This window comes from Tiliqua scincoides, chromosome 2 (assembly GCF_035046505.1).
Source record: "Tiliqua scincoides isolate rTilSci1 chromosome 2, rTilSci1.hap2, whole genome shotgun sequence".
Lineage (NCBI taxonomy): Eukaryota > Metazoa > Chordata > Lepidosauria > Squamata > Scincidae > Tiliqua > Tiliqua scincoides.
This window is the reverse complement of record NC_089822.1, coordinates 266,313,217-266,338,376: the sequence shown is the minus strand read 5'-3', so window position 1 is coordinate 266,338,376 and position 25,160 is coordinate 266,313,217. Positions and strand designations below refer to the sequence as shown.

The window sequence follows — 25,160 nt, the reverse complement described above, 5'->3', positions numbered from 1 at the left end:
TCTTCAAGTCAAGAGACACTGCCAAAGGGCAAGAAGCAAAGGACCTGTGGCATGTGCGGGAAAAGCTTCAGTCGGAGCACCGGGCTGATTGCACACCAACGAATCCACACGGGAGAGAAACCGTACGAGTGCTCAGCCTGTGGGAAAACATTCACACTGAGATCAAACCTGATCGCGCACGAAAGAACTCACAATGGGGAGAAACCGTATCAGTGTCACGCATGTGGAAAACGGTTCAGCGTCAGCTCACAGCTTATTAAACACGAGCGGACTCACTCAGGGGAGAAACCGTACACGTGCTCGGAGTGCGGGCAGACTTTCCGCCAGAGCTCACACCTGAAAAACCACCAGAGAATCCACACGGGAGACAGACCGTTTAAGTGCTCGGACTGTGGGAAGAGTTTCAGCGTGAGCTCAGACCTGATTAGGCACGAGATCTCGCACACAGGGGAGAAACCGTACCAGTGTCCAGACTGCGGTAAGCGTTTCTGTAACAGTTCGCAGATTATTACACATCGGAGAGTCCACACTGGAGAGAAACCCTATAAATGCTTGGAATGCGGGAAGAGCTTCACTGTGAGCCAGCAACTCAACCGGCATCAGAGAGTTCACACAGGAGAGAAACCATATAAATGCCCCGAGTGTGGGAAAATGTTTGGGGTGAGCACCCTCCTCACTGGACATCTGAGGATTCACACTGGAGAAAAACCATATGAATGCTCAGAATGTGGGAAGAGCTTCAGGCTGCGCTCAAACCTTATAGCACATCAAAAAATACACACTGCTAGGAAATCCTAGACATTTTATGGCTGGGGGGAGGGAAGGGGAACTGCTTCAGACTTGAACATCTGTCTGTGTTTTGTAGTAGTTATGTAAGAGATTATACACACCTCGCAAATTCCCAAAGGGCCGTAGCCCTTTTTGGATGTTCTCTGAGGCGTTTCCATGTCTCTAAAAGGTCTGGAAATATTGCTGTGAGCCCCTCTTCCGAGGATAGTGTTTCACGTGGATAGTATTCTTGGGGTTTGGGTGGAGGAGGTCTATATAGGTCATTGGCAGGAGTGGAGCTTGCTGGTGCACTCCCAGGTGATGTAACCATTGAGATTATCTGTGTTAAGCCGTTTCTGCCCAACGTTGCATAAACGCAACAGGGACCAAATGTGTACAGCTGTGGGCTGGGCAAAAATGGGTTAACTTGTGAATAGAACCCCTGTGGCTTCAATAAATGCTTAAGCGAAACAGCAATGTACTGTGAAAGCCAGCGGGTGCATTAGGATATTTCCCTCTTTTAAAAATATGTTTAATTGAATAATGTTTTTGTTGAGGTTACCTCAAGAAGGGGCACAAGATGGACCTGTTACAAGACACAGCATGGGACACAAACAAAAGCTGAACAAAATAAGTGAACCTCAGAGCATTACTTGAAAGAAGCACAGAGGACCACGACGATGGCCTCTGACAGTGTGTGGAGATGTCTTTCCAGGCTGTAGGGTAGCGATTGATATTTCACCTTGCCGAGCTTGTTTATGGACAATGATTGTGCTCTCAGAATTTGGGCCTTCAAAACAAAAGCCAAACAATAGTTTGGGAAGTGTTTTCACGAGGATCCTTCGTGCCAGATTAAAAGTGGCTGTACTTGTAAGTACTTGTACAACATCGATTTTCAATGTTTTTCTTCTCACAGCACACTGACCTCTATGGTGTTTGTCTCTTATCATGTCACTTCTGGCATCCAGGAGACTCTTCCAGGTTCTGTGGCTCTCTTTCTAGGGCAACTGTCTGTACTAACAAATTGCCTGTCCCTCTTCCTCTGCTGAATCTAAGGTGCTGGGGGGAGGAAGAGGGACAGATAATTTAGTACTACAGACAGTTAAGAACATAAGAACAGCCCCACTGGATCAGGCCATAGGCCCATCTAGTCCAGCTTCCTGTATCTCACAGCAGCCCCACAACCAAATGCCCCAGGGAGCACACCAGATAACAAGAGACCTCATCCTGGTGCCCTCCCTTGCATCTGTCATTCTGACATAGCCAATTTCTAAAATCAGGAGGTTGCACATACACATCATGGCTTGTAACCTGTAGTGGATTTTTCCTCCAGAAACTTGTCCAATCCCATTTTAAAGGCATCCAGGCCAGATGCCGTCACCACATCCTGTGGCAAGGAGTTCCACAGACCAACCACTGGAAACAGCTGCAGAACCCAGAAAAGTTTTTCAGCAATTTTCAACTGCTGTGCTACAAACTCCTGTGCCGCACTTACAGAACTTTTGTGGCACACTGGTTGAAAATCACTGGATGATCTGATGCTCTGACAAAGTCTAGGCACCTGCAAGATACAAAGAATAGCAAGAACAACCCTGATGTAATACAAGTCAAGTAGGCTAGTCTGTTTTCAGCCAGCCTACAGTTGATGAACTAAGGGCACAATCCTAACCAGGTCTACTCAGAATAAATCCTACTTTGTTCAATGGTGCTTACTCTCAGGAAAGTGTGGTTAGGACTGCAGCCTAAGATGAATTATCCTGCCAAGGGATTTCTATGGTGCCTCTCAAACAAAAAACAACAGATGGAATTGGACAACTGGATCCCTCTCACTGATATCCACCGAATCCCCTTCAAAACTGACCAAGTAACTCTTCCTCCCCTGGGTTAAGAACATAAGAATAGCCCCACTGGATCAGGCCAAAGGCCCATCTAGTCCAGCTTCCTGTATCTCACAGCGGCCCACCAAATGCCCCAGGGAGCACACCTGATAACAAGAGACCTGCAAGGCCTCCTGGGAATTGTAGTTAAGAACATAAGAACAACCCCACTGGATCAGGCCATAGGCCCATCTAGTCCTGCTTCCTGTATCTCACAGTGGCCCACCAAATGCCCCAGGGAGCACACCTGATAACAAGAGACCTGCAAGGCCTCCTGGGAATTGTAGTTAAGAACATAAGAACAGCCCCACTGGATCAGGCCAAAGGCCCATCTAGTCCTGCTTCCTGTATCTCACAGTGGCCCACCAAATGCCCCAGGGAGCACACAAGACAACAGACACAATCTGCGTCCCGGTGCCCTCCCCTGCATCTGACAATCAGAGGCAGCCTACCTCTAAAACCAAGAGCTTGCACAGACCTACTATGACTTGTAACCCGTAATGAACTTTTCCTCCAGAAATTTGTCCAATTCCCTCTTAAAGGCATCCAGGCAAGATGCCATCACTACATCCTGTGGCAAGGAGTTCCACAATTCCACACTGGATAAAGAAATGTACTTAAGGGGGTCTGTGGTTGAGATTTTGTTGCTGTTATAGTTTACACTCTGACAAATCCTTCAGTGTAAGCACATTCTTTATTAGACATTAGCAAATCCACACAGGGGAAAAACTTTCAGTGCTGAGATTGTGGAAGAAGCTTTGGACACAATTTGCAGCTTATCTCCCACAGATAAGAGTTCACACAGGAGAGAAACCGTACAAATGTCTTGAGTGTGGGAAGACATTCAGTGCCAGCTCTCTCCTCAGGGGACACCAGAGAATCCATACAGGTGAAAAACTGTATAGCTGCTCCGTTTGTGGCCTGAGGTCAAACATTCGTAGTCCAAAGCACCCGTACAGGGGAGAAGCCATATAAGTGCTTGGTCTGTGAGAAAAGCTTTATTACAAGTTCCGACCTTCTTGCGCATGAGAGAACCCATGTGGAAAAATAAAATGCATGAGTTGTGGAAGATGTATATACAGGTGGGTCCTAGTAATCTTCGGATTCTGGACTGGGGAGAGGAACTTGGGACCTTCTGAGTGTGACCAGAGCTGTGCAGGGCTTCCCTGGGCTTCAGAATGACTTATAAGGGCATAAAAACATCACTTCTGGTTTGCCTTGAGAAGCATTTTTTTTTGCCTGAAACAAGCATTCTGAGGGACCCTTTGCTACTGGAGCATAGCTCCAGTCGTGTTCAGAAGGTTTTTGGTGCCCTAATCTGTGGATTTTGGTATCCGTGGTGGTTCCAGGAGCAGAACCCCCATGGATAACAAGAGCCGCCTGTATAATGACACCTTAAGTCATCCATGTATCTACCTGGCAGGAAATTGTTGAAATGGTCACGGTGTTATGGACCCCCATAGCAATGTTTGTGGAGTTTGTCCCCTTCTCAGAATACAGCTGCAATTTGGTGCACCTATCAGGGTTCAAAAAGCTAGTAGCAGCTTTTTTAGAGCATGTTGCTTTAAGGGGGTTAAGGGTTGCACATTTGCAACCAGGCAATCATTTTAAAACTGCTCTCTTCCAGTCCAGAGTGGTGCACACATAAGAAAAGGCAAGGCAAGGCAAGCTCCAGAAATTACAATGCTAGCTTAAACTTAGCCAGACCATTGACCTCCTTACTCCAGTCCAGTCCAGTCCTGTTCTCTCTAACTGGTAGTGGCTCTCCAGCCCAAGCACTCCAGTCTCCAAAGAGGTCATTCTCAGCACTGTGTCCTCAGACCCTTTAATTGGGAGTACTGGGAATTCAATCTGAGACATTGCACATGCCCGATCTTGTCTGATCTCGGAAGCTAAGCAGGGTCAGGCCTGGTTAGTACTTGGATGGGAGACCGCCTGGGAATACCGGGTGCTGTAGGCTTATACCATAGTCTTTCGAGACTGAAGGTTGCCAACCATTTTGCCTGCAGAACCTATGCTCTGCTACTGAGATGTAGGCTACAATCCTATCTGCACGTTCCTGGTAGTAAACCCCACTGAACATAATTGGATCTACTTCTGAGTAGATACACATAGGATTGTGTTTGTAGTCTCCTTTCTGGTGATTAAAACCACACAGCCATTAAGAAATCCCCAGTTATCTCCCTCATGGCCTTATTTTGATACCATAAATTAGACACAGATGAGGGCCAAGGAGCTAGTCCTCATGAGAGCTGGAACTTGCCTGCTACCAGGACAGGGCAAAAGTAAGAGCCTTGGTAGCTACAAACTGAAAAGACCAGAGGCTGAGCATGAATCCTGGTCTTTGGCTTACCACTTGCAACTTCTGATGGGCTTGCCAGAATTTTCATGAGGGGAATGAACACTTAAGAATTGCTCTCTGAAGCCCTCTTATGTATTCTGTAATCAGGGAGAGTGTCCACGGGATGCAGAGGTGGGGCAGGAGTTCACCAACAAGCCCTGGCACTCATTGATCCTCAGCCCTGCTCCTTACTCTTCCAAAGGACTGTGTTTGTCTGCAAAGGCAAACGCTCTCCCCGAGAAGAAAATTTCACCAGAAAAACACGAACTCATTGCCACCAATCTCAGTGCACGGAAGGTGGCAGAACGTACCAGAGATGATCTTCTGTGAGCGATAGGCCTTCCAACATCACCACACTCCCTTTTTCCACCATGCTTTTCTCTCTTTCCACCATGCTAAAGAGCTGGTTGGGAGCTGCCTGCGTTGCACCACTGATGGCGATATAACTTAAGCAGCGATTACCAGTAATCATGATGATTAAAAAGAACTAACATCTGATGGCACCCAGAAAACCAAGCCAAGGAGGAAGGGGAAGGTCTCTCTGATTTGAATTTCAACAGACTCCTTGTTCCAGGGCGCTTTAAACTAGCAGGACAGGTTGCTGGAAGGAGCCAGTTAACTAATGATACTTGTGAGAGCCAAGAGAGGTCTGCTGATCTGAGGAATCCATGTCATCTGTCAGAGGAGTGATGACCTGGATTCTCTCTAAATAAGCTGGGCAGTGACACAGCTAGAGGGGATGCAAAGCACTATGGGCGCAATCCTAACCCACTTTCCAGCACTGGCATAGCTGTGCCAGTGGGGCATGTGCCGCATCCTGCCATTGGGGGCAGTCATGGAGGCCTCCTCAAGGTAGGTCAATGTTTGTTCCCTTACCTCGCAGCTGCATTGCCCTTATGTCAGTGCTGGAAAGCTGGTTAGGATCGCGGCCTAAATTTTGCAGGCACCTGAACGTGCTGTGCAAGTAGTCCCTCCCCTTCCCCTTTGGAGCCATTCCAGGCCACTGGAGCAAAACAGGGGTGTACGCCTTCTGGAATGTTCCAGGGAGGCCTTCTGGGCATTCGCCTCTGTTTTGTTCCAACCACCCAGAATGGCTCTGAAAGGGAGGGGGTGGGGCTGCTTGCACGGTGTGTTCAGGTGCCTTCAAAACTTAGTGCTTTGCACCCCCTCTAGCTATGCCACTGAATCTAGGGACATCATATTTCAAATATGATGGGAAGGCAGCTCATCTGAGAGAAGGAAAACTCTGATCCCAAACCTCCACCGCCTTGTGGCTACATCCAGTTATGGAAAAGGCTTCAGGAGTCAACCTCGAGGCAAAATCCGGAGCCGGAGTCCCTGAGGCAGTTCATGGCTGAATACAGTCACGTTCTGGCAACTCCTGCGACGCCGCTGGAACCAACCGTATTGGCTTCTGCCTTTCCATTGGACCATTTCAGCGACGTGGAGAGGAGGGATTTGCTGCATGGGTAACAGCCTATCCTCCATACCTACTTTACCCAGGCTTTGCGCACTGGAGAGAACACTCTGTTCCAGAACCACTATTCAGAGCGTGACACCATAGTCTTCCGAGACTGAAGGATGCCAACAACATATTTCAAATTGTATTAATTTACACGCTTATCCCAAAAAGACACAAACTGAAATGCCACCAAATTCTCATCCGAAGCCAGCACCATTCCTGTGGCTTTGTGTGTAGCCAAGATGAACCTGTTATATAATGTTAGATGTGAGAGAAAGAACCCAGAGACTGACTGTGCCATGCTAGTTCATGCCAGGACTTTCCAGGTTTATATCATACTTTTGGTTATCACGCATCATCTAAATAAATATATCTTTTGTTGAAGAGATGTGTAGTGAGGTTTGTAGCTCTGGGTGGGATTGTTAAGACATTGGCATGTATACACTGCTGAAACAGAGATGCCTGCGTTGGCTCGGTCATGTTGTGAGAATGGATGATGGCCGGATCCCAAAGGATCTCCTCTATGGAGAACTTGTGCAAGGAAAGTGCCCTACAGGTAGACCACAGCTGCGATACAAGGACATCTGCAAGAGGGATCTGAAGGCCTTAGGAGTGGACCTCAACAGGTGGGAAACCCTGGCCTCTGAGCGGCCCGCTTGGAGGCAGGCTGTGCAGCATGGCCTTTCCCAGTTTGAAGAGACACTTTGCCAGTAGTCTGAGGCAAAGAGGCAAAGAAGGAAGGCCCATAGCCAGGGAGACAGACCAGGGACAGACTGCACTTGCTCCCGTCGTGGAAGGGATTGTCACTCCCGAACTGGCCTTTTCAGCCACACTAGACGCTGTGCCAGAACCACCATTCAGAGCTCGATACCATAGTCTTTCGAGACTGAAGGTTGCCAACAACAGGGGAGACTTTGCCACTCTGTGTGTGCATAGCAAGGCATCCTCAGTGCATTTGCTGCCGAAAGATGTGGTGAGGGCTGCCAGCTTATATGACTTTTAAAAGAGGATTAAATAGGGTAGGATAGATCCATTGAGAGGCTATGATGGCTAAGTAGTCTGCTGTGGGCCGCTGTGGTGGGCCACTGTGAGATACAGGAAGCTGAACTAGATGGGCCTATGGCCTGATCCAGCAGGACTGTTCTTATGTTCTTAAGTAGGACCTCTGTGTTCAGAAGCAGTCTATCTGAATACCAGATGGTAGGGATCACAGGAAGGGAGGTCTGGTGCCTTACCTTGTGGACTTAGATGGCAGCTTAGATGTAACCCGGTCCCCCAGTCAGCATGGTATCTATTATAGCAGTGTGAAACTGACTTGGAAACAGACTGTATCCCATACCTGGGACTATCAGCTTCTTGCTTTTGCTCCTGTTGTTTAGAGGCAGGCAGCCTCCAAACCTTATAGCAAATACCTCTTGATAAACCCCTCTGTGAACTTGTCCAATACCTTAGTGCTCTCATCGCATCCCGTGGCAGGAAACTCTGTATCAGTCAGCGATTTTCAACCTTTTCCAGCTCTCTGTACACTGCCAATGTTTTGTGACCATTGACAAGGCACACCACACTTCTGGCCGGGGGCTCACATCTTCCAATGGCCCTATTAACTGGAATATGGGCCTGGAGATCAGAGAAACTGCTGCTCTAATGACTCCTTTTCAAAAAGCAGTTGCTGTGATACCAGAGGATGTTAGAGGCTTCCTCTGCTGGTCATGAGAATTGCGTTTCTAATCACCAACAGTAACTATGTTTGTGGAGACCCACTTGAGAAGAGGAACATATAAGAACATAAGAACAGCCCCACTGGATCAGGCCATAGGCCCATCTAGTCCAGCTTCCTGTATCTCACAGCAGCCCACCAAATGCCCAGGGAGCACACCAGATAACAAGAGATCTGCAAGGCATCCTGGGAATTGTAGTTAAGAACATAAGAACAGCCCCACTGGACCAGGCCATAGGCCCATCTAGTCCAGCTTCCTGTATCTCACAGTGGCCCACCAAATGCCCCAGGGAGCACACCAGATAACAAGAGACCTCATCCTGGTGCCCTCCCTTGCATCTGGCATTCTGACATAACCCATTTCTAAAATCAGGAGGTTGCGCATACACATCATGGCTTGTACCCTGTAATGGATTTTTCCTCCAGAAACTTCTCCAATCCGCTTTTAAAGGCGTCCAGGCCAGATGCCGTCACCACACCCTGTGGCAAGGAGTTCCACAGACCAACCGCACGCTGAGTAAAGAAATATTTTCTCTTAACTCTCCCAACATAGGAAGCAGCTCCTATGCCGCCAGGCCATTGGTCCAACCCATAGTGTACCTAAGAGGGGGGAATGTGGTAAGTGTTGCAGGTGTCGCAATGTGCCATGTAAATGGTCCCTCTGACTAGCCATCGGAACCATTTGGCAACTGCGTTGCTATCGCTGCCCAGAACGGCTCCAACGGTGAGTGGGGTGGGCTGCTTACACAGCATGTTGTGGTGCCTACAATACTTAACGTGCCCCCTGTAGCTACACGACTGGGTCCAACAAGCTCAGCACTGGCAACCAGGGTCTGGCAGCAGCTCCCCCATGGTTCCATCCAGGAACTTGGATGCAGAAGCTGCAGGTGTAGAGATGGAAGCTGGTGATTCCTGCCTGACAAACAGGTGCTCCACCACTGAGGAGTTACATCCCCTCCTTAATCATATGAGCTCAAAACCAATATTAAAGAAGAGCAAGAAGATACCTCAAGGAAACTGACATGAAGATAACGGCTATCCCTGCTGCTCCTCTGCAGGGTCTGTACTTGAGAGTACACTGTTCACAAACAGAGCTCTCTATAGCTATGGAGCCTAATAGCAGGGGATAAAAAATAAGGCAAAAGTCATACAAATGCAGGAACAGTCTTTATGTTACATACAAGCAGTGAACTCTACAAAGACATGTACAGTTTAAGTGATTTCTAAATCAGGCTGCCCCATTCAGTAGTGCACCAAAACCATTTGGTTGGCAACCTTCAGTCTCGAAAGACTATGGTATAAGCCTACAGCACCTGGTATTCCCAGGTGGTCTCCCATCCAAGTACTAACCAGGCCTGACCCTGCTTAGCTTCTGAGATCAGGCACATGCAGGGTAACAGTTGATGAAGATGATGATGAAAGTGTGTGTGTGGTCTTATAAGGCATTGGGAGGCCCAGGGAAGCCCTGGAGGGCCTCACCAGGCCTCCTAATAAGGTATTAAAAACATCACTTCTGGTTTTTCAAAAAGTCCTGTGTCTTTGACTCTAAGAGTCAGTCTGAGCCCAGAAGAGGATGGGTGTGTGTGGCCTCTGCTGGGCTCAGAAGGGAACCCCCATGGATACAGGGGCATGTGGGGGTTGTACCTGTATATAACTTTGTATATGTAATCATACCAGTAAACATGCTTCTCTTATGTTTCTCTCATGCTGGCAGCTGCAGCCAGCCATCAAATTGTGGCTGCAGCCAGGGTCAATCCCACAACTTGAGATGGCCTCTTGCAGCATGGACCCAGGGCCAGGGGCATACCGGCCACCTCTGTGATTGCCCCCCCTATGATGCAGCATATGCCCCAATGGTATGGCTGCATTGGTGTTGGAAAGCTGGATAGAATTAGGCTCTAAGGCTGAAATCCTTGACATGCTTAGTGATGGGGTTTATGCAGGGTGACCAGATACAATGGACAACAGAGTGCCTCTACCTTTAACCATTGTGTAGAAGAGGGAATTTTGGCTGGTGAAGCTCAACATGGAAGGATTTAAAAAGCTGCACCTTCCCAAATTCCCTTTTCTATACAATGGTTAAAGGCATAGGCACTGTGTTCTCCATTGTATCGGGTCACCCTGGGTTTACCTGACCAGTGTACAGACTTTGCTGTGTCCCTCTTCTAGGATAGGTGGGTTTCCTTGTGCATCTCACCACACTGCTGCGTGTGGTGTGTGGTGCAACCTGCTGCAGCTAGGTGGGCCTGGATGGGAGATACCTGGCTGCCCCAGGGTCACGGCCTTGAATCATTATGATTATGAATAGTCTTTCTATACTGCTTTTTGTGGAACTCCTTGTCTGTGGAACTCCTTGCCACCGGATGTGGTGACGGCATCTGGCCTGGGTGCCTTTAAAAGGGGATTGGACAAGTTTCTGGAGGAAAAATCCATTACGGGTTGCAAGCTTTAGAAATGGGCTGTGTCAGATGCAAGGGAGGGCACCAGGATGCAGGTCTCTTGTCATCTTGTGTGCTCCTTGGGGCATTTGGTGAGATACAGGAAGCTGGACTAGATGGGCCTATGGCCTGATCCAGTGGGGCTGTTCTCATGTTCTTATGGCTGTTCTTATGTCACAAAGAACACCATGAATTGCACCAGGTGAGAAAAGTGGGATATCAAGAATTTGAAGGAGTAGCTTGGAGGCTCCTGTTCTTTCACCTGTGGGGCCGCCATGCTGAGTTGGGCAGGCGGAAATCCAGCAGGGGCAGCGTTCTCTTCAGTGGGGGAGATGCACCGCTGTGTCAACTGTGTCCTGCTCCACCTCTGCCTGGAATGCCTGATGGTGATCCCCCCTTGGAGACAGCTGCAGGGTCCCCAGAACAAAAGAAGCAGGGGGCAGGTGGGGGGGGAGAGAAGGAGCCTTTGCTGCCCCCTGCTTCTTTTGTTCTGGGGACCCTGCAGTTGCCTCCAAGGGGGGGGGATCAGGACCAGGTCATGCTGCCTCCTGCCTGCCTGCTCTGTTCCCACCCTGTGCCTGCACATTGCAACTCTGCTGCCCAGAAAGTAGCCTTTGCAAGGCTACATTTACTTTGTTTCCACTGCCAGGCATTGTCTGCCCCCAGGCCCCTCCCACCCCCCGCCTCCTTCCGCCTAGGCGCGCTGGTGGCACTGCTGCCCCCGCCCTCTGCTGCTTAACCCTTTCCTCCCCTCTCTGCTCTTGGCTTGGCTCCCCCCCCTCTCATCTGGAGCTGGGGAGGGGGGCTTGCACAACCCATCAGAGCATCCCCCTGGCAGGATGCTGCTTGGACATGCAAGGGCTGCAGCTTCAGGGGGAGGGGGAGAGAGATCTGGGGTGCCCCCCCTCCCCAGACTGCCTGCCTTTCTCCACCGCCCCCCCCTCCCAGGCTGGGTGCTGGAGGGGTTAAGGCGATAGAGGGAAGAGGCTCTCCCAGAGAGGCCAAGAAACTTGAGCCGATCGGAGCCTCTTAATCCCCTTCGGCTGCTGATGGGAGGAGAGAGGCTGGCTGGGGGGCTGCGGAGCCTGGGCGATCCAGCCTGCGGGGGGAGCTGAGAGCGATGCGGAGGCTGCATGGTGGGTAAGTGGAGGGGGGGCTGCCCTGGGTGGCAGTGGCGTAGCCAGAAGGGGGGCGCAGCAGCGGTAAGTTTTTGCAGGGCTCGCAAGCGCCCCCCCCTTCGGAGCCATTCCGGGCGGGGGGTGCAAAACGGAGGCGTACGCCTCCGTTTTGCACCCCCTGCCCGGAATGGCTCCGAAGGGGGGGACGCTTGCGAGCCCTGCAAAAACTTACCGCTGCGCCCCCCCTCTGGCTACGCCACTGCAGAGAGTGGAGCCCGGACCACCCCGCCCCCGGCGCACAGCGGAGGGCTTGTGCGGCTGATCCCGGCTCAGCAGCATGGCCTCCGCCTGGACAATAGCAGCGCCGCCGCGGGGCCCCGATCCGGCGCAAGGCAGGCGCGCAGTCCCGCCTGGGCGCCTTCTTCCCCGAGCCCGGGGGCTTTGCTGTGGCTGCCCACCTTCCCCTGCTGGAATTGAGGGCGTCGGGCTGCGGGGGGGGGGCAGGAAGGCGCCCCCAGCACCCGATCCTGAGCCCGATCCTAGGCCTGTCTACTAGGGAGTAAATCTCACTGTAGTCAGTGCAGCTCGCTCTCTAGAAAGTGTGGCTAGGATTGCAACCCCGCAGCCCAGTCTTAGCCACACTTACCTGCGAGTAAGTGCCACTTAATGGGACTATCCATGCAGCTCAATCCTAGCCACACTTTCCTGGGAGCAAGCCCCAATTGACTCTGATGGGGCTATCCACTCAGGCCAATCCTAGCCACACTTTCCTGGGAGTAAGCCCCTTTGGTTCTAATGGGGCTATCCACTCAGCCCAATCCTAGCCACACTTTCCTGCGAGTAAGTGCCATTTAATGGGACTATCCATGCAGCTCAATCCTAGCCACACTTTCCTGGGAGCAAGCCCCATTGACTCTAATGGGACTATCCACTCAGGCCAATCCTAGCCACACTTTCCTGGGAGTAAGCCCCATTGCTTCTAATGGGGCTATCCACTCAGCCCAACCCTTACACTTTCTTGGGAGCATGCCCCATTGACTCTAATGGGGCTATCCACTCAGGCCAACCCTAGCCACACTTTCCTGGGAGTAAGCCCCTTTGGTTCTAATGGGGCTATCCACTCAGCCCAATCCTAGCCACACTTTCCTGCGAGTAAGTGCCATTTAATGGGACTATCCATGCAGCTCAATCCTAGCCACACTTTCCTGGGAGCAAGCCCCATTGACTCTAATGGGACTATCCACTCAGGCCAATCCTAGCCACACTTTCCTGGGAGTAAGCCCCATTGCTTCTAATGGGGCTATCCACTCAGCCCAACCCTTACACTTTCTTGGGAGCATGCCCCATTGACTCTAATGGGGCTATCCACTCAGGCCAACCCTAGCCACACTTTCCTGGGAGAAAGCCCCATTGATTCTAATGGGGCTATCCACGCAGCCCAATCCTATCCTCACTTTCCCAGGAATAAGCCCCATTGATTCTAATGGAACTATACACACAGCCCAATCCTATCCTCACTTTCCTGGGAGCAAGCCCAATTGACTCTAGTGGGACTTGCTTCTGAGTAGATATGCATAAGATTGGGCTGTCAGACCTGCCTCCCTCTTTCCTCTGCACTCAGCACTTTGCAAGGGGTGCATGTGCGCGCTGGGTGCCATGAAAAGAACCACCATTGACCCAGGAAAGTTCTTGCTGGCCCTCTTACCTGAGCTGCTCGTTTTCTGAAGGCAGGGAGCCTTTTGATCGCTGAGGTGGCAGCCTTGAGTCTAATGGGCAGCAACTTTTTTGGTGCCACCGCCCCAATCAATCAAGTATGAGACTGGGGACCCACCCTTGATTCTGCTCCTCCCCTTCCTGGAATCCTTATCTGCCCACCTCTGTCCTCTCATCACCACCCACTCCTCACCTCCGTAATACCACTACCATACCATACCATACCATAGCACTATTCACTGTAACCAAATATACTTATTAGCAAAAGTCAAAAAGTTCCTGTGAAGGTTGGCACTAGTGAAAGCTATTCTAGCACAATTGCTAAGAACCTGAGCAGGACTGGGACACCATCAACCTGGTTCCTGAAGGGATGCAACAGACACCTCCTCCTTTACCTGGTGGCAGTAGCGTAGCTAATGAAAGTGTAGCCCAATGCCAATGCCCTGGAAGTGACGTAGCTAAGGCATCTGGTACCTGGGATCAAAAAAGAATTTGTAATCCCCTCCCCCACAATGAAATCAAATTTATTAAGTAAAATAAATAAAAAAGTATTCTGGTTAATTGGCCATAACTTTTGATAGAATACAAATATCCCAACACCGCTTGTTTCATTGCATTCAGCATTAAATTACCTTTCTAATAATACACAACATTATGGCATTATTCGTACATTCGTACATTATTCGTTAAAGGTTTTAAACAATTTTGGCCAATAGTGTCAAGCTCAGCTTGTTGCCCCTCCTCAAGCTTGTTGCCCAGTGCAATTGCCACCCCCTGCACCTCCTTAGCTATGCCACTGCCTGGTGGCGCTCTAGTCCAGCGGTCTTCCACCTTTTTCATCCTCATAAATTGCTGCAACCCTGTTGGGGTCCTGACCCCAAAGTTGAAGGACACTGCTTTAGTTCATGCGTACATTTTAAACTCATTTTGGATGGACGGAAAAGGCTCCCCAGCTAATGAGTCTGCAAATGTTTGTAAAGAGGCATTACATTATCTGGGTGTGAGAACATGCCTGTTTCTCCTGGGATGTGTGCATTCTTCCTTAGAAATTATTGCTTTTTTCTCCTTGTGGTTTGCAGACATCTGTGGATGTAATCAATTGCATCTCAGTCAGTGAGGGTTTCTTTTATAGGTGACAGATATTTCGTTATTTTTCCAACAGCCATCACCAAATAGCAGTCCGCTTTGGTATTGAGGAGGGCTGCTCGAAAGCACTGACACAAGGGGTCACGGAGGCCTCCTCAAAGTCAGGGAATGTTTGTTCCCTTCCCTCAGAGCTGCACTGCCCTTATGTCAGTGCTCGAAAGCACTGACACAAGGGGTTAGGATTGTGTCCTAAAGGTCCCAGAAATTGGTAAGAACAATCAAGGTCCCAGAAAAGCAGATTAAAATTTCAGGATAAAACATCCCTAAAAGGCTTGAGCAAATAAACATCTCCTCCCCAGATGCTGAAAACTGCCTAGAGTGGTGTTCAGTGCCAAGATCTTGCTCCTCTTTCATTATTATTATTATTATTATTATTATTATTATTATTATTATTATTAACAGTATTTATATACTGCTTTTCAGCTAAAAGTTCACAAAGCGGTTTACAGAGAAAAATCAAATAACTAAATGGCTCCCTGTCCCAAAAGGGCTCACAATCTAAAAAAATGCAAAAGAACACCAGCAGACAGCCACTAGAACAGACAGTGCTGGGGTGAGGTGGGCCAGTTACTCTTCCCCTGCTAAAAAAAGGATCACCCACTTGAAAAAGTGCCTCTTACCCAATTAGCAGGGGTACTTACCCAATTAGCTTCACTTTCACAGGTACTTTCACAGCCATGAACCATGGTTACTCCTTTACTCACCCGGAATAGAACCATAAACATGTATGCCTTGATGGGCCAACAGTGGTAGCCTTAAGAAAGGACTCTCTGTTGATCTTTGAGATAACTGGGGGATCACAAGCAGGATGCTGTAACAAAAAATTCCTCAAACTCTCCCCCGAAAGAGCTGAATTGTGCATAAAGTATTTATGTTTTACAGCTTTACATTTTGTTCCCTTGTTTTGTACCTTCTGCTAGCTGTGGGGAGAGAAGAATGGATTGGACAAAGCACCGAAGGCCTAACCCCTGGAAACGCTCCCGGAAGTGGACTTTTTGTTTAAAATGATCGTGCAGGAAGAGGAATCGGGTCTTCAGTTGATGCTCCAAAGTGGAATGTCTTTGCAGGGTTTTGTGTGCCTCTCTGAAAATCAGGCAGCATGTCAAACACTGCCCCTCCTTTACAAGATTGATATACAGCTGTTCTAATATTTTAAGTGGTGTACAACCGGGGGATAAAACATTTTTTAAAACTCCTAATGAAAAACATTAAAAACTAAAACAATTAAAAATGATACAGAGCCAATTAAAACAGCTATAACATAACATTAAGCGGCAAAAGGCATTTAAAAGGGTCTGTAGATAGTTCTTGTTCCTCCTTCCTCTAAAGCAAATAGGTCTTTGTTTGAAGCCATGTAGTGAGGGAGCTGTCTTTTGGTAGCTGATTCCTGAGGTGTGGTGCCACAACAGAAAAGACCCTACACTTTGCTACCATCCCCTTTGCTTTATTTGCCCTTGGTGTCGAGCACAGGATGATAAAGAAATTCCATGTTGGAGCACCATTTGAAGGCTTTTAGAGATTAACCAGCCTGTCTTAATTTCTGAGATTTATCTGAGCGTTGCTTGCACAAGGCCAAGCTACATGTTGTGTTGAGTTAGGACTTGCAGTGCCATTTTTTCCTTCTCAGATGCATTCTGGGGCGAGGTTGGGAGGAGAAAGGAACCTCTGTTTGACCTGGAAGTGGGTCTCTTAAGACCTAAAAATAGCTATAGAGATTTGGAAATGGCTTTGGCTGTGCTAAAATAGGAAAGCCTATTTTGGTATGCTTTTCTTATGTTTAAAGGGCCTTCAGATCAGGTCCTGCTATCCACAGAGTGTTGTGGAATGGAAGCCCCATGGATTCCGGGGTCCCACCTATGTGCTTTCTTGAGAGTAAATTCCATGGACTGCAATGGGACTTGTGTCTCAGTAAACCTGTGCAGGACAATGCTATAATTTGCTTAGAAACAGAACCACAGTACTGAAGAACAAGCACATGTTCCTGGCTTTTGGGTGGTGTGCTACAGTTAGAAGAGGCATTCCCACTTCGAGGCATTCCCTTGCCTCTGCATGAGGTGGAATGCCTCTTCAAAGCTGGTGCACGTCAGCTGCAGTTTTCGTACCCTGCCCTTCCTGTGAGTTGCTCCAGGCCGTATGCGTAAGGCTTTCCACCCTCGTTCAGCCTCCCAGCCAGTCTTGTAAAATGGATGAACCTGAGAGAGTGAAAGGGCATCCAGTGAGCTGAATGGGATTTGAATCCGTAGTCTCCTACACCTAGCCTGACACTCAACCCGCTGCACCATGCTGTATATACAGTTTGGCATTTCTCATCTTCTCTTTTCCACTGAGCGAGACGAGGATCATTTGGCTGCTTGAACTGAGCTAGGTTTCTGTCTTCTCTCATGTTCCTGTTCTTCAGGTAGACGGGCCTGTCGCCAGCCACTGATCCCGTTTGGAGCACTTCTGCACACTTCTAAGCAAAGACTCTCCTTCTGACCCTATAGCTGCCTTTTCTACCGACGTAAGCACAGGCAGGAAAGCAAAACGAAACGGAGGCCAAGTGCTCCCCAGATCCACTGCATTTGCCGAGAAAGAGTGTGAAAACGAAAGTCCTGAGACAAGGCTGTCTGAAGATGGCCGACAAACGCAGAGCAGCCCCAAGTCTCCAGTTCCAGGGTGGCTTGGAGCAGATGTCTCGACAGGGGATGAAGTTGGAGGAGGAAGAGGAAGCTGAAAACCCTGAACCGGAGGAAAGATGGAAGGGGAAAGGAGGGTCCTCTCGCAGCCCCCGAGAAAAAGAGGGGCTTCCTAGAGCCCGAGCAACGCAACAGAAAGAGCTTCTTAACACAGGCCGTTCCCCTCGCTCTGGGTGGAGGAACTCCCAGCTGTCGCGGTCAGCTGACTGGGAAGACAGACCAGTGTTTTCGCCCTCCACAGAGGGGCCAACGGTCACCCGCAAGTGGCCCAGAGGTGGACGGACCTCCCGGCACCCACCGAACCTCAGTGGGGAAGCCCCGGGGGCCCACAACAGTATGGACTCAGGGGAAATTGGTGAGTCTGGTATGATGAAAGTGAAGGAAGAGATCTTGGGCGACGACTCGGCCAGCATGGAGATGAAGCGCCAGCGCTTCCGGCAGTTCCGGTACCAGGAGGCCGAGGGGCCCCGTGAAGTGTGCAGCCAGCTGTGGTACCTCTGCCACCGGTGGCTGAAGCCTGAGCGGCACACCAAGGAGCAGATCCTGGAGTTGTTGATCCTGGAGCAGTTCCTGGCCATCCTGCCACCAGAAATCCAGAGCTGGGTCAAGGAACACGAACCGGAGTCCTGTTCTCAGGCAGCAGCCCTGGCAGAGGACTTCCTGCAGATGCAGCAGGATGCCGAGAGACGGGAACAGCAGGTGAGAGAACGGCTCGTTCTGGTGGTGGGGAGAGCAGGAAACCTCGAACAGGGGGGTCTCCACTAATGCTTAATTCATTCTGGTTAGCAAAGTAAATTGTTTACCTGAATCGCAAAGGAGTTGTCTTGTTCTCAGTCTCTTTGGGTATCTCCCAAAGGTGATGCTGATCAAGTTCTGCCAGATTCTTCCTGGCAAGTAGTTCTGCAACTATGGGGCCACACCTGAGAAGACCCTGCTCTGCCCACCAGCTAATCTTGTGGGTTGAGCAGATGGAACTGAAGCAGGGGGAAGCGGAGAACAGCATTGCTGCTCAGACTCGGGGGGGGGAGGGAAATGACGACGACACACATGTTTGTGTTTACATGTTTACGTGTTTGCTCAGAAATGAAATTCACTGAGCAGCTGCCCTCCATTGGGCACAGAGGGTGGGATAGAAATGGAAGGAATGAATGGGACTCTCTTCAAAATCTCAGTCGATGGGGATGGGCTCTCAGTGGAACCAGCTCTTCTGAAGATCTACCAGCTTCAAGCTTTTGGCCTCTAGTAATGCTGGAGGCTTCAGCTGCTGTTCTTCTTTACAGCACTACCCATGCTCACCTAAGAACATCTGAAGAGCCCTGCTAGATCAGGCTAAAGACCCAGCTATGCCAACTTCCTGTATCTCACAGTGGCCCATCAGATGCCTCAGGGAACACACAAGACAACAAGAGACCTGCATCCTGGTGCCCTCTCTTGTATCTGGCATTCTGATGTAGCCTACTCCTAAAACCCAAAAGGTTGTTTACAACCATCCTGACGTAACCTGTGATGGGCTTTGTGCACATATACAATTTCCTAAGGACCTGGGACAAGAGTGGCCACTGGGAACTGAGTCATTTTCAGAGAGCAAGACCAATGTGTGTGTGTGTATGTGTGGGGTGGGGTGGGGTGGGGTGAGGAAGCAGTGTGGTGGACCTGTTGTGGATTTGTGGCCGCACAGAGAAGAGCAGGTCTCATACTTCCAGGGGGAGAGTTCCTGCTTTGCAGGCAGTAGGTCCCAAGTTCAATCCCTAGCATCTCCAGTTAGGGCTGCAAAATCTCTCTCTCTCTCTCTCTCTCTCTCTCTCTCTCTCTCTCTCTCTGTCTCTGAAATCTTGGAGAATTGCTGCCACAGTGGGCCAGCTAGTACTGAGCTAAATGGACCCAGGCTGAACCATGGCATACAGCAGCTTCACTGGATGCCAGACACTGGATGATAGTCTACCAGGCCAAAAGGATTTTTTAATTTTGTCCAAGATAACTTTCAAATTATTCCTCTACTTTCTCTGGTTTCAGAAGGCATTGCCACATGTTTTTGAGCCCAATTTACTAGCCTTAAGGGCTGGAAACTTGTCTTTGTTCTGTCTTTTAAGAAGGAAAACAATATTTTTTTCTTGCAGAATTCTAGATTCTGGGTTCCGTTTCTGATTCCACGTAGGATCGACATAGCATGACTGTGGAACATGCACATCCCTGATGTAACTCTGTCCTTCTCCTTGACCCCAACAGTGTCCTGACTATGAGAAAAACTTGGGTGCTGGAGCCTGAGTAAATGGGTGAATGGAAACAGAGCCATCTTAGCTATCAACCTTGGCGAATGCAAGCTTGACAAATAAACTGACAAAAGAAAGTATTTCTTTACTCAGTGTGTGGTTGGTCTGTGGAACTCCTTGCCACAGGATGTGGTGACGGCATCTGGCCTGGATGCCTTTAAGAGGGGATTGGACAAGTTTCTGGAGGAAAAATCCATTATGGGTTGCAAGCCATGATGTGTATGCGCAACCTCCTGATTTTAGAAATGGGCTATATCAGATGCAAGGGTCTGGTCTTGCACCAGGATGCAGGTCTCTTTGTTATCTGGTGTGCTTCCTGGGGCATTTGGTGGGCCGCTGTGAGATACAGGAAGCTGGACTAGATGGGCCTATGGCCTGATCCAGTGGGGCTGTTCTTATGTTCTTATGTACGAGGGGGGCTGGACACATGAAGCCACCTTGGGCTGAATTAGACTGTGACTGATGGAGCCCAGAATTCTCTCCTCCTGCTGTTGGTGGTTGTGGGTCTGAGACAGAGGGAGGCCCTTTCCTGGAGATGCATTTGGCGGCTGAATGTGGGGCCCTTCTGCATGTGCTCACTCCTGCTGAAAGACAGGGTGGCACAGTGGTTAGAGCAGCAACATTCAATGTTCTTCTTCTCATGGCACACTGAGCCTTACGGTCTTCTCTGAGGTCCCCTTCTCTGTGATGTCACGTCCATGAGGTTCTTTCAGGTTCTGCAGCTCTGTTTCTACGGCAATTCTCTGTAGTGATGAATTGTCTGTCCCTCTTCCTGTGCTGGGTCTGCTGTAGAGCTTCTAGGGCAGCTGCTTTCAGTTGCCCTAGAAACAGAGCTGCAGAACCTGGAAGAGTTTTTCAGTGACTTCCAGTTGCTGGGCTCCAAACTGCCATAGCACACCATGAAAATCACTGGGTTAGAGTGTTGGACTTAGATCAGGGAGATCCAAATACAAATCCCCCCTCAGTGATGGAACCCACTCAGTGATTTTGGGCTATTTTTCATCTCTGGATGTATCCTACCTGACAGGGTTGCTGTGACAATGAACTGGTGGGGACCATGTGGGCTGCCCTGAGTGTGGTCTGGATGCAAGTAAACTCCTAAACCTGCTCCCTGCAAAGCTTCTGCTGAGCACACTGAATCCTCTGGCTTTCCTTGCCTTGCAGCTTTAGACTGAGCAGGGCTCTTGGTGCTCTTTGCAGGTCCTTGGGTTGTTTGAAATGGACAATGCAGATTCTCCTGAGGCCGAGCCGGAACAGCCGCCATCAGATGTTGTACCAAAGCCCCTGTTCAGGGAAGCTAAGCAAGAGGCGGATGAAGAAGAGGCCAGTTCTTTGGGTAAGAATTGATTGGTTTGCTTATTGAGTCCTTGTGATCCCATGTTCTGGATCTTTTCAGAGTGTATCTCTCCTTTTGAAGTGTGCGCTTTGGCACATAAGCTTGGAAAGGGGCATGCTCATTTTATCCTCCCTAAACAGCGTGCTGCCATTTTATTTTTATTTTTCACATTTTTATACCGCCCTTCCTCCAAAGAGCTCAGGGCGGTTTACACAGCTGCTCCTTCCTTCTTTCTTGTCCTCACAACAACCCTGTGAGGTAGGTGAGGCTGAGAGAAAGTGTCTGGCCCAAGGTCACCCAGGAAGCTTTGTGGCTGAGGGGGAATTTGAACCTGGATCATCCAGGTCTAAGTCCACCTCCCAAACCACTACACCACCCTGGCTCTCATTTTTGTTTGCTTGCTGTCATCCAACACTTGGCTGTCATTCCAGGCATCCCAACTGAAGGATCAAGAGGTAGGTGGGAAAGGCCTTTATGTGCCTGAGACTTTAGGGAGCCTCTTCCAATCGGTGTAAACAAGAAATTTTCTACATTTTTCTCAGCACACTGACCTCTATGGTCTTTGCCTCTTGTGATGTCATTTCTAGCTTCTGGGAGACTCTTCTGAGTTTTGCAGCTCTGGTTCTAGGGCAACTGTTGGGTAGTAACAAATTGACTGTTCCTCTTCCTCCATTGGCTCTGCTAGGACAGACAATTTGTGACTATAGACAGGTGCCCTAGAAACAGAGCCTAAGAACCTGGACAAGTTTTCAGCAATTTTCAAACACCCATGGCAAACTCTCAAATGTGCTCCAAGCTCTCATGGCACACCTGTGGACCTTTTGCGGCACACCGGTTGAAAATCACTGGTGTGGACAGTCTTGGTTGAGGTGGCGCAACCATCTAACTGTTACACAGCTTGCTGTACACCAGGGGTGTCCAAAGTTTTTGGCTGGAAGGCCACATCATCTCTCTGACACTGTGTCAGGGGCCGTGGGAAACAAAAGAATTAATTCACATTTAAAATTAGAATAAATTTGCATAAGTTTACATAAATGAATATATTAAAGATGAACTTATATGAATGAAGGTCTTGTGATAGCTCAAGGCCTATAAAAGGACTTGCACAAAGCAAGGCTGGCCTTTCCTTTGCTGCCTCTGCTGCATCACAGACATGAAACAGCAAGCAGTGGAGGGAGCCCTCATCTCACAGCTCACACGAATGGTCAAACAGTCGCCCTCATGCTGAGAGCAGTTGCGTCGGGCCAGTGTGGGCTCCAACAAATCTCTGGAGGGCCAGAGGCTCATTGGAGACTGGGTCTCCCTGAGGGCCGCATTGAGAGGCCTCGAGGGCCACATGTGGCCCCAGGCCGGGGTTTGGGCACCCTTGCTGTACACCATGGTTTGTGCTTAAGGGTGAGCTGGATCAGCATTCGGCATCCTTGCTTAATCCATTTCTGCCCAACCCACAGGTGTACACATGTGATTCCTGTGGCCTATGTGCAACATTGGGCAGATATGGCTTTAATGAGGCTTTAACCTAAACTGTTTTGGGAAGCAGAGACTTTGTCTGTCCTTGTGGAGATCTTTGGGGATAAGAGACAGAGAGGGTGTCAGAATTGTTGGCCGCTTTGGAAAATAGTGACAGCAGACAAAGTGGCCACATGGAAACATCTGAGTGAAATGTCCCCCTCAAATATAAAGGTTTATTTTTTTAAAATGCAGAAGTGGTCCTAAGTGGGTCCTCCAGCTCTGAGTAATCACTGTCCCCCTCCTTGATCTCACAGGGACCCTTGGGCAGGTGGAGCAGCGGGCAGGTGCCTCCCTTCCCCTCTACCCAGAGGAGGTCAGCTCTGATGACGAGGGCCTCTTGGACCTTGTCTATGCCGCCAATCTTGAGATCCACAGCCGGCGGCCACCGCGACGGACTCGCCTCATCCGGATGCGCACCCACGAGCTGCAGGTGTCTGACGAGGAATGCCTGACCCGCTTCCGACTTGACCGCCAAGCCATCCAGGACCTGTGCACGCTGCTGGCGCCATACCTGGATGGGGCCTCTGCCAGCCGCAGGCACATCCCTACGCTGCAGAAGGTCCTGATCGCCCTGCAGGTTCTCGGGACTGGCTCCTTCCAGCGGATGACGGGCGACAACCTCCGCGTGTCCCAGTCCTCCGTCAGCCGCTGCCTGGACGCGTTCCTGGAGGCCATGCTGCGCCACGTGCACGAGCACATCACCTTCCCCACCACCGACTCGGAGCTCCGCCGCACCCGGGAGGCCTTCTTCGACATTGCAGGCTTCCCGAACGTCATTGGGATTGTGGACTGCACCCACGTGCCCATCATCGCGCCGGCGGACATGCCGGCGCTCTATCGCAATTGCCACAACTTCCACAGCCTGAACGTGCAGGCCACGTGTGATGCGTCGGGGTGCTTCACCCACGTGTTGGCGAAATTCCCGGGGAGTGTCCACGACGCCCGAATATTCCAGCTGTCCCAGCTTCAGAGGCTTCTGGAGTCGTGGCCTGAAGGGAAGGGGTGGCTCTTGGGTGAGTGTGTGGGGAGGAGCTTCTTCTGGGGAGGGACAGCGCCGGAGGTTGACTTCCCCCAAAGCAGTCAGGCCAGTGTTGCTTTTTACGCTCATGGTGTGTCCTCTTTCCACAGGTGACTGTGGCTACCCCTTGCGTCCTTTCCTCATGACGCCTCACCCGGATGATGGCCCGGAGCCCGTGGCCCGTTACAATGCCACACATGAGACGACACGGATGGTGGTAGAGCGGGCGTTTGGGCAGCTCAAGATGAGGTTCCGGTGCCTCCATTCCACGGGGGGCCGGCTCATGCTTCGCCCCGAGAAGGTGGCCAAAGTGTTTGTGGTGTGTGCCATGCTACACAACATGGCCCTCCGGCGCCAGTTACCCATCATCAATGGTGGACAAGGGGTGGACACCGAGGTCCCGGTGCCTCCATACCTGGAAACTGATGGTGGTATAGAGCAGGATCCTCGCGGGGTGGATGTCCGGGAGCAAATAATCAGCACTTATTTCTCACAATAAATTCAGCTTTCAGTAGATATGGACCTTGGCTTTTAACTTGATAACCATGTCAGTAGATAGCTGGTGGTTGGGTGTGTGTCTGTGTCCTTCAGGACCAGACAAGTGTGAGGAGGAGGTCTGCACTCTGCACATGCTTGGGTTGCTATCCACTTCCCACTCTCACCCTGTGACTGGTGCTTGGTCTGTGGACTCTTCCCCAAATAATCTTCCCAAAAGGAGAATATAAAAGGTCTGATAGCTCATGGTATTAAGTGAGGGAAGGTGTTTGGCTCAAGCCACCAGGCTTAGTTTAATTGGATCAATTCATGGTAAACATGTCTCTCCACAGCAAGTAACAAGGAGAGCCCCAAGTGGAACCTCCATGGACAGAGCAGCAGTATTAAGCAGGGCTGCTGAGGGGTGCATTGGGCCTGGGGCAAGATGCCTGATTGATTCCCCCCCCCCTTTCCTAAATTTAAATGCGCTGAAAGTGGATTAAAGCTGCAGTGGAAACTCAGCGCTGGACAGGCTGAGGTACCAAAATTTATGTTGTAGTAATTTGTTTCGTACTGTATAGTTTTTGTCGTGGCCTGGGCCCTCTGGAAGCCTGGGTCCTGTGGCTTTTGACCCCCACATGCCCCCCCTCCCAGGCCTAGCATTAAATTACAAGGTTTTGGAGGCAAACAAGAAGATAAATCTGTTACCTTCCTAACCCAACTGGTCGGTGTCTAAAGAGGCCCAGAAGGCACATTCCCATGAACAAGTCTAACAGTCCTTCCTCCCTTGCCTTCTTTTGTGTGTGTGGGGAGATGGGACACTAACATTCTCACTTTCCAGCTTTTTAAAAATGAACCCATTTTTTAAAAAAATGTTTAAGTCCTCCATTGCAAGAAAAAAAAAGTAGGCTAATGCATGAAGGGCACAGAAAGTAACAACTCCAATGAAATGAATCGGCAGCAAGATCTTTGGGTTTGGACACTATCTGGATCTGCAACCCTGTTTTGCCAGATTCCCAATCCAAGCTCTGCCTGGAGAACCTATGCGCACTTTTAGCTAATTAGCTCCCCTTCTTTACCCAACAATGACTCTAGTTCTGCCTTGCAGTCCCGCTGGACCCCACCACCGGGGTAGCTCGCCTGTTCAACCTGCAGAGGTCCTCTCTCCTGCCAGCAGCCTCCCGCCACTACAGCAGCACCTTGGTCCTCAGAGGGCCTTGGGCACGGCAGCCACACACCAAACTCCAGTGTCTCCAGCAGTCTCCAATGTCCATTAGTCTGCTCCAAAGCCCATC

At 50.0% G+C, this 25,160-nt stretch overlaps 3 protein-coding genes across 5 annotated transcripts in view; 2 read left to right on the top strand and 1 right to left on the bottom strand.

Moving 5' to 3' along the window:
* The window catches only part of LOC136640311 (zinc finger protein 665-like), a 274,368-nt gene that overhangs the window by 97,192 nt on the left and 152,016 nt on the right, over nucleotides 1-25,160 (bottom strand). The window lies entirely within an intron of this gene.
* Nucleotides 1-25,160, top strand: part of LOC136640316 (zinc finger protein 850-like) — a 145,272-nt gene that overhangs the window by 23,498 nt on the left and 96,614 nt on the right. The window contains exons 5-6 of the mRNA XM_066615350.1: nucleotides 28-770; nucleotides 3,437-3,571. Coding sequence (XP_066471447.1) covers nucleotides 28-770; nucleotides 3,437-3,571 — 878 coding nt within the window. The remainder of the gene's footprint in view (nucleotides 1-27; nucleotides 771-3,436; nucleotides 3,572-25,160) is intronic.
* Nucleotides 11,635-23,918, top strand: LOC136640388 (uncharacterized). 3 transcript variants are annotated; one of them, XM_066615481.1, is made up of 5 exons: nucleotides 11,635-11,739; nucleotides 16,979-17,954; nucleotides 20,726-20,861; nucleotides 22,628-23,386; nucleotides 23,502-23,918. In XM_066615481.1, the coding sequence occupies exons 2-5, from the start codon at nucleotides 17,193-17,195 to the stop codon at nucleotides 23,888-23,890; spliced, it is 2,046 nt and encodes a 681-aa protein (XP_066471578.1). In that variant the 5' UTR covers nucleotides 11,635-11,739; nucleotides 16,979-17,192; the 3' UTR covers nucleotides 23,891-23,918. The 3 variants fall into 3 exon arrangements, with proteins under 3 accessions (XP_066471578.1, XP_066471579.1, XP_066471577.1); XM_066615482.1 differs by having other exon boundaries at nucleotides 11,635-11,743; nucleotides 16,983-17,954; XM_066615480.1 differs by having other exon boundaries at nucleotides 11,635-11,743.

Excerpts from the sequence above, each read along its gene's own strand:
- LOC136640388 (XM_066615481.1), top strand. The coding sequence starts at position 17,193 with ATGGCCGACAAACGCAGAGCAGCCCCAAGTCTCCAGTTCCAGGGTGGC. Across the intron at positions 20,862-22,627 it reads AGAAGAGGCCAGTTCTTTGG|GGACCCTTGGGCAGGTGGAG; the intron begins GTAAGAATTGAT and ends TTGATCTCACAG. Across the intron at positions 23,387-23,501 it reads AGGGAAGGGGTGGCTCTTGG|GTGACTGTGGCTACCCCTTG; the intron begins GTGAGTGTGTGG and ends CTCTTTCCACAG.